Here is a 9,216-nt window from a genome sequence, read left to right as displayed (position 1 = left end):
CGAATCTAACAAGATGCTACATAACTATCTTCGTATTATATTCAGCTTTAATCAATCAAGCCCCGCTATCTCCTCTCCTTGTATTTACCTCTCCCAAATACACGCGTATTGGAAAACGCAAACTTAAAAATAAGGACGGAGGAGGTAATATTTAAAATTAGTATGAACCAACATAAATACATAAGAGGATTTCCTTCCCAAAGATGAGACGGACTACCTGAAACCATCCTTTCGAATTCAAATGGAAGAATTAGGAAAACATCTGAAGTTATGCACACCAACTTTTAATTTCTTGATAAAAATTATCACCACTAAATATGATCATCATCTAGTAAGACCTGTGTGGCTGCACAGGAATGTTGACTTCATCTCAAAATATCGGTACAAAACTTTTTCTCCAAGGCAAGTGTATATAATGATGCATCTTACTTTCGATACTACTTACTATATATGAGATTTCCTACTCAAGAAAGGATGTTATATAACATCACCTAGCAACATTAACTAGGAGTTGAAGGGAATGCTGACTGACATATTAGTAGTAGTGTACAAGAAAAGGCTCCAGAAACTTACAAGATGGTTGTACAATTCATAAACTGAATTCGATCAATCCTCTACGTACTCACTCTTCGTCAATCGATCCCCATTCTCAGTTGGTTTTGCAGTAGTATATGAAGCTTTGATGACGACTATCAGAGTTTTAAACACTGAAACACAATGTTAGAGAGCTGATTTTTTGAGAAATCTGAAGATCTTTTTTCAATAAATATAGTAAAACACTATGCTATATGTTGTTCCCCTCTTCTCTTCTGAAATTAGTACAAACTGGTGGTGTTTACTCTTCCTTTACCCCTCTCTTCTTCTTCCTCAAGCTCACCTCAACTCCATTTATGTCCAAGGAATCACAAATGCCTCTTCTCATTCCATCTTTGAGTTATCATACTGCACAAACAGCTCGTTTTTTGCTTTTCAGAACCCAGATATGATAAAATTTCATACCCATTTCGGATAATCTGTGATCATGGTGATGGTTTCCAATCATACTGAAGACTGTTAAACCCGTTTACTGCTCCAAGCCCGCTTAGCATTTGGTTTCCCAAGTCTTGTTGTTGATGGTTCACACTTTGATCCCGTGCCATTGACGCCATACCCACTCTTCCATTCATCATAACGGAGTTATTTCCCATAGCAGCTCGAATACCATTAACCATTGAAGCTTGGCCCATTGCCCCGCCCATTCCCCCTAAAGAACCACCACCACCCATACTTGAATTGCTGCTATTCATGGGACCGTTACCCACGAGACCGTTGAGAGCCGAATTCCCGCTCATTGGCAAAATCCCGTTCACATTTTTCGCGTCAGTTCCCAGTGAACCGATGCCGCCCATCATACCTCCCCCATTGAGTTGACTACTCATCATCATTTCTTGTATGAGCTTCTGAACTGAGCTCTGAGTGTCAATGGTATCCCCGTCACCTGATATAGCAGGCTGGTGAATATTGGACATGACAGGTGAATTTGCCGAGTTGATGTGATTGGTTGTGGTTGCTGCCATGGCACCATGTGAAGTAGTTTGAGGAGGATTATTAGAAGAAGGTGTGGGAGATTGAAAGGGGGAAGGGTTAGGTTGTGTTTGTTGCTGCATCGTACTTGATGAACCAGGAGATGGCATCTGAACAGAACTTCCACCACCACCATACGGGCTGTTAGCATTGTTCATCGGGTTTTGCTGTCTTGAATTCATTGAATTTTGGTGGAGAAGCCCAGCAATGGTACTTTGTGAAGTAGAGGTGGAAGCTACGTTGAGAGAATTATTATTATTATTTACACTGTTTGCCCCGTTGCTTGAAGCAATCTGCATTCCGGCAGCCTGGACAGAACCTTGATCGTTACTATTGGAGTTCGGGCCCATTGTGGGCTGTGACGGTTGTTGTTGATGATGTTGCTGCTGTGGTTGCTGTTGCTGCTGCTGTTGCTCCTCAGGTTGCTGACTTTGCCCTTGCATGGAAGGTGGTGGTCCCGTTCTTCGAGGAAACTTGGCCAAACTTTCTACAAATAGTAATAGGAAAAGAAGCGTAAGATATGCGCAACCAACATAGAAAATTGTCAGAGGCGATAACTGAAATTGGTGGGGAATTGCGTATGTGGGGCCCTTCCAATTAAAAAAACAAGAAGCAACTAAACAAGAATCAGCAATCAATAATCAGTAGCTTGAACATTATATTGTGCCTTATCAAGGATCTCTAAGTTTCCATATGATAGTACAAACTGAAGATACTTTTATAGTATGGCTTCGAACATAACACTTAACATCTTTCTGCTACCATTGGCTTCAGTTTTCTTCTGCTCTTAACATGTCTGGCTACTTGTGACTTCAGTAAAGGCAATCTTAGTACTCCGTATTTCATAATAGTTCACTTTTATTCCCTTATTCTCTACACCTGCTATATGCACTCGCTCATGTCCAACATCTATATACCCCAACATTATGTTACTTGATGTATCCCTTCGTTTTTTATGAGTAAAATGGGATGAAGACTAGTAGAAACACAGAACTGTTTTTGACAATAATTCTAAAAGCATTCTGTAACCCATAGAATCGTGAAGTGCATGAAGATACAGAAGAGGAAGAAAATTGAATACAGAATCACTGATTAAATCTTACCCATTGGTCCAGCCCCTGTTGACCGACTGTAGTCGATCAAGTCTTTCATACTGTTGACCACCTCAGATATCTGGCAATCCAACAAAGCGTGTCACAGAAACTCAAAATACTCCGTAATTAACAATAAATTTTGATAGGAAGAGATGAGCAGCTAAAGTGAAAAAACAAATAACAAAGAAGTGCAGCCAGCATGTCGATAATTAAGATACTCAAAACATCAGAATATAGAGTTCATCAGAACATATTAGCGCCCAAAACAATACAAGTGATTGCACTTTTATAACAGACATAAACAAAGCTCTCATTATACCTAATCAATATCAACATCACCATGGTCACTATCCTAAATGAAAAGCAAAGAAAATAGGTACCATACCTGAAGGCAGCGGACATATCTTTTTGTGTAACCCAAATCATTAACTAACGGCACTTCCAACGTTTTTGCCAATTGTCGAGCTGAAGCAACAAACCTGAAACATAAGCACCGATAGCAAATAGAAAATAATGAGTGCACCATAATTTCAGAAATGAGGAAAACGGATAATAGGCTCATTTGCTCTTTCAGGGGAAGGTACAAGTTAAGCTGCTTAATATGACAGTTATACAGACCAAAAGTTTAGCAGGTCCTAGGAGATTATTATTGAAAAACAAAATCCAAAATTCCAACATTGGAGCACAGAAATATGTGAACATGCTAATATACAAGATTTAAATGACATACACCTATAACAGATAGAAAAACCTAAAATGGTGAATGCAAGAGCTCAAAAGTTCGTTAACTTTGAACAGTTAGGGGCAGGAAAAGAAAAGGCAGACAACCACATAAACATAACAAAACTAAAAAGGCATTGGCATCCAACAAACGTTTTATTTGGCTTCCATGCAAGGGACTCGGAACAATCTAACTAGAAAGAAAATAATATAAAGTGATCATTTACAAGGTCCTTTCCAAAGTGGCCTAATCACCGATTGAGAAAATCAGAGAATAGCAGCTTACATATTACAATTACTCTGTAAATCTGAAACAGACATATTCAATGAAGAATTTTGTGTAGCAGCTTGATACTTTTGGGCAGCAGTGCCAAGCTGACTAACCTGCACGAAGTCAACATCTAATCAGCAGCAGCAACACATGAGAAAATCAAAGCTAACATTAAGTTGAGTGGCACTTTCTTATGAATAAGTTGCAAGTGTTTTATAGCCCTTGCATAACAAATACAGGTACATAAACAATTAACTATTGATTCAACAAGCATTAACCAGGGAAATTGTAGATCCTGGTTTCATTATCTACAAGTTAATCAGCAAAGGTGTTTAGCGACACTGTAAAGGAAATTTTGAAATAAGGCAACAGGTCTTTGAGAATATTTTACTTGGTAATCTGAATCTAAAGAGAGAGAAAACCACAAAGATTCAGCCAAGGAAACCGGAATCAAGTCATCAAGGCCATAAGCTAAATGCAAATTTCGACAAATCTACATAGGATAGTTCTTTTAATTTCATGATAACCTGCTATTTTATTTGGATGTCAATGCCATCTGCTTTCTTTCTTTTTTAACCGAGGAAGGGGGAACATTTCACGAAACATTTGGTAAGAGCCAAATGGGGAATAAGTGAGAGTCAAATTAGATCCTCTTCAAGCTAGTAGGTAATGATTTACGATCATAAAAGGTAATATGAGTATTTCCCGGAAAAATATTTCCCAAAGAAGGTAGCAGCTAGCAAAATATATCACAAACAATGTAGTTATAAAAAATTATCCTCTTTCATTATTTGTTGTGAATGGTTGTTGACTGGGAAGGGTCAAGGGGTTGAAGAGGGTATTGGGGGGCTTGAGATTGAGATCAGGCAGTTTCATGAGAACTAAAAAATTGAAGTGAAATCAATCAAACAATATGATATTAGCTCAGATGAAGTCAATGAAAAGTACAATTACTAAACTGGTAAAGCTGAGTATTGGCAAGAACAAAAAATATAATTTCTATAAAAAAAATATAAAAAAAGTTTTCACAGAATGGAAAATAGTCCAATTGTTGCTACCGGAGATTGTGTTCGCAGGAACTTTTGGGTTTTAAAATAAATGTAGGCAGAGCAGGAACACCGATGCGCAGAAACTTCATGGAAGACGGAAAGTCCAAAATTGCATAATTAAGATATGTAATTATCCGTAGCATATTATAGCTTATGTCAGTGCTCCAGCAACACATTATTAAACGCCAATTAAAACTTGATAGATATGAGAAGACCAGATTCATCATTAAAAGAACACTCATATTGCAAATTCTCCATAATTTATCATCCATTGGTCATTTGAGTCAACATACAACAAGGTCTAATTAAAAATTCACATAGCAATCCAATATCAACATAAAAATGTGCTCTTATGAAGTCAAGCCATTAAAAGTATTTAAAACTTTCAGTTTCTTCAGATCAACAAGTTTTTCTTAGGCTGATGGACACTGCCTAATCTTAAAAGTTTTGTGATTCAATATTAACTTTCTTATGAGAATACTCTAGGCAAAAACAGCATAAACTCAACTGAGCCAAATTAACAGAGCAAATAAATGCAAATCAAAAACATCTATTTTTTTGACAAAATTATGAATTAAAATTTAACTAACGCAATAATAAGTTGGTACTTGACCTGGGGTATTAATAGTCGTCGAGGAATAAGCTCTTCATGTCTCCGGGCACAAAACTCCCACGAACAAATCTAGAAGTTACAATAAACATCAAGTTTAAGTAATATTGTAATTATTATCTATATATATCAAAGATCTTGAATAGGAAATAAAATAAATAAACTGATCTGAACCTTAAGGTCTGGAGAGAACACTATCCGGAGTTGGCCATCACGAACAACACGTAGCTGCTCAAAAACACTTTCCTGAATTGCTTTTGCATAATCTAGAACAATTTGACCAGAGGAATTCTGATATTCACGAGGCATATCAACATAAAGAAGTTCTTCAAGTGTGCCACTTTCATACTTAATCTTGAAAAGCCTTGGCAAAACCTCGACCGTTGCCTCTGTGATGAATCATCAGTTAAATGTAAATCACTGGCCAGCAAAAAAAATGCACACACAGCAACATAAAGCAATCAGAAATGTCACGAGGAAAAACAATTAACAACGCACCAAAACCACGACCAGGCTTGCGCTTGCATATTTCACAGTGCCATACATCCTGAAATTTTGGAATTGATGTAGTTCAGCATCGTTACAAGATACACAAAAAACTGAAACGCTGAAAACAAGTAGCTGGAAGAAAGAAAAAAATGGAGCCATGCATTCAAGGAGAAAGAAAATATCCACAAAAATATAGGCATTAAGTGCTTCAGATCTCGTGGGCAGTCAAATGATATGGAGTTCACAAAGAGTAATATCTCAGAACAATTATTCAATATTAGAAACTTCAAAATACTAAGACACCGAGGGAGGCAAGAATATTCGCAAAGAAGTAATATTAAGGTCTAGGAAAGGTAAAATATTAACAGATTATATAAAACAGCAAAAACATGAATTTCACACGTCATGTAATAGCTTGCCTGTGGAAATACTCCAGTTGTCTGTCTACCACTTCCATACATAGAAACACACCACTTCTTTTTGGCATTTGGAGCAAAATATTCTGCAACAAATTTTCTCCAAAAGTCGATATTGTTATCCTGCATAGAGATAACAGTAAACTTACAAACCAATGTATGTTAAAAGCGTATGCTCAAATTGAAATCAGTCATGAGCATAGCTCTGACCTCTGGTCTGTGCTGCTGCTGATACATATAATGTGTGAGACGACGGGCACACATCCCAGGTTCATAAACAGGTTTCACAGGTGACCTAAGAGGCAAGTTCTGGGGTGAAAATTGCTGATGCATTTGAGACCTTTGTTGGGGAATTCCTTTCATAAGCTGATGTTGCTGTTGTTGTTGATGCTGCTGTTGCTGTAGCTGAATGTATCTTTGTTGCTGCAAGAGATTAAGTTGGGCGGCTGCAGCAGCTTGCGTGTTTGTCCTTGGCATTGACATCTGCTGCATGAGTTGATGTTGTTGCTGTTGTTGTTGCTGATGCATGAACATGGACTGCTCTGAATGTTGGGGCTCCATCTTTACAGTCCCCATACCTCGCATACTCTGCAATTGATGTGGTTCCAACTTAACTTGATTCAGACCTCTTAAAGACTGCATTTGATGCTGTTGTTGTGCAGATGCCTGTTGATCACCTGATGCCTGCGGTTCTAATTTTACAGAACCTACACCACCTAACGCACTCCGATACTGTTGCTGTTGCTGGTTTCCAGAAAACTGTTGCTGCTGATGCTGGAAATTTTGCGGTTCATGCTGTTGGGACTGTGCTTGATCTGACAACATTTGATTACTAGAAGAATTTGGAAACTGCTGACCCTGACTTTGACCAGATGAACTAGGATTCACAATATTAGCAGCCCCATAGGAAGAAGAAGGGTTAAACCCCATTCCATTGCCCATACCAGAAAGGGGGTCAGACTCGGCTCCTGCATCAAGCCCACCTCTTGGACCATTTCCGGCCCCGGAAATCCCGGGATTTGCACCACCATTCCCATATGACTGGTTAAGAAGTGATGAAACATTGGCCACATTTCCCAGCAAATTCACGTTATTAAACTGATTTCTGGGTGAAACTATAGAAGGAAAACCCCCTTGTGAAGGCATAGGACCACCTTGCCCTCCTAACATCCCAGAATTCGACCTTAAAAGTGAGGGATTAACAGATTGAGTGCCACCAATTGGGGTGGGAGGCCCAGAAGGCACCATTTTATAATCGGAAAGATCTTGAATTAACTAGCACTCTTCAAATAATTAAAACCTAACTATCTAAAACAACATGAACCCTAATAAAACCAACTATAATTCACACTACAGAACATTCGAATCGAACAAAAACGATGACCCACAGGATAATTTCGGATGATATTCAAGGCATGATACTCCAAAGTAGCAACCACACACTAAAGAATCTGAAACAACTTTGTGCTTAACCATGAAAACTTGAGAGTCGAGTATTAAACAAACCAAGCAACACGTTTCTCTTCTTATCATTCCACAATGCCGATTACTTCCAGAAATCCTTGAGGTTTCGCCTTAATCTTTGGATCCCAGTAACGCTTCACTCATTCTGCACAAAGCGCAAATTACAAAAAAGTTAAGTACCCTTCAATTCCAAATAAAAAGAACTTAAATCGAACCCTAAAAAATTCCAAATCCCCAAAATATTAGAACACCCAAGTTCAAAATCTTTAAAAGAAAAACCCAGAAGAACTTCAAACCTCAAAATTCCGAATTTTTGGACAAAATTGAAAGTTCCCAACTTAAAATTGCATAAATCCAAATGAATTTTTAATAGAGTAAAAAAGCAGAGTAAATTAATATTAAAATAAACAGAGGATTACAAAAATGGAAGGAAAAGAAGAAAACCCAATAAATCGATCAGCTTAAAAATTCAAATAAACTACGAAAAGAAAGTGTAAAAGACTTCAAAGGGTTGAAAATTAAGAGCTAAGAAGACTAAATTTGACTAGAAAATTAGAACTCACCAGAGCATAAAAAATTAATCTAGAGAGAGAAAGTTTCTCAAAATTGGGTTTCAGAAATTGAAATTAACACTGAATTAGGAACTGGGTTTCTGTTAATTCTTGCTAATTATCTCTGCTTTGCGAGACCCACCAATGAAAATGGCTTTTTTTTTTTTAGGGTTCGTTAATGTTTTTCCTTTTCCTTTTATTTCTGAAGGGGCAAAATGTTTTTTCTCCTAAAAATCAATATCTGAACTAATGAGGGAAGAGAATATGATAGAGAGAGAAAGAAGAAAAGGGTCTATCTCAGTATCTTCTTTTTTCCTTTTTTTTTTGGGTTTTGGGTTTTTTTTTTCTCTTTTTTTTTTCTCTTGGTTGTCTGCTGTTCTTCGCTGTATCTAAGCAAGAGAGAGAAGATGAAGGGAGAGGAGAGAGAAAGTTGAGGAGAGAGAAAGGATGTCTCCTTGCGGACGTCAAATTAGCATTCTATCGGATTGAAATTTTCAATTCATTCCAATTTTTGGAAAAATTATTAATTAAATAAAATTGCAAGTCAAATCCCCGTCTTATTATTCCATGGATGTGGATGTATCATACTATCATGTGTGTATGTCCATATGATCATGGATCAAACTCTTCATGTTAAGTGATGATCTCTTCTAGGGTAGTTTTCAAAGTTGGTTAGGATGATGTGTTTGTACTCATGTGTTCGATTTCATGTTTGTGTTTATAAGTGGTTTCGAAATGTACCGTAAATTCATAATGGTAAAGTGTGTTGCGTTTCTATCTTTAAATGCAGGTATTGTCTGACTGATTATCTTTTCATACATTGTAAGCATGGTTTGTGTTTTGTTATGTTATCCTATGATCGAGATACCTGACTTTTCAATGGTTCAAAAGATTTGTTTGTATTCATGATTCGACGGTGTTTGTGCTTATGACAGATTTCGAAATATACAGGGAAAATATCATGGTAATGTATATCTTTAAATGTTGTT

The 9,216-nt window shown here is 37.3% G+C and overlaps 1 protein-coding gene across 1 annotated transcript; it reads right to left on the bottom strand.

Annotated features, from left to right (window-relative positions):
* Nucleotides 1-268: 268 nt before the first annotated feature.
* Nucleotides 269-8,701, bottom strand: LOC110782048 (transcriptional corepressor SEUSS). The gene is made up of 10 exons (XM_021986110.2): nt 8,240-8,701; nt 6,423-7,821; nt 6,216-6,335; nt 5,806-5,854; nt 5,482-5,696; nt 5,311-5,379; nt 3,664-3,761; nt 3,043-3,136; nt 2,667-2,736; nt 269-2,050 (listed from the first exon to the last, which is right to left on the bottom strand). The coding sequence occupies exons 2-10, from the start codon at nt 7,458-7,460 to the stop codon at nt 1,020-1,022; spliced, it is 2,784 nt and encodes a 927-aa protein (XP_021841802.1). The 5' UTR covers nt 7,461-7,821; nt 8,240-8,701; the 3' UTR covers nt 269-1,019.
* Between the last annotated feature and the right edge of the window lie 515 nt (nt 8,702-9,216).

This window comes from Spinacia oleracea, chromosome 2, assembly GCF_020520425.1.
Source record: "Spinacia oleracea cultivar Varoflay chromosome 2, BTI_SOV_V1, whole genome shotgun sequence".
Lineage (NCBI taxonomy): Eukaryota > Viridiplantae > Streptophyta > Magnoliopsida > Caryophyllales > Amaranthaceae > Spinacia > Spinacia oleracea.
The sequence above is the reverse complement of the archived record's forward strand: the minus strand, read 5'-3'. Positions and strand labels throughout refer to the sequence as shown.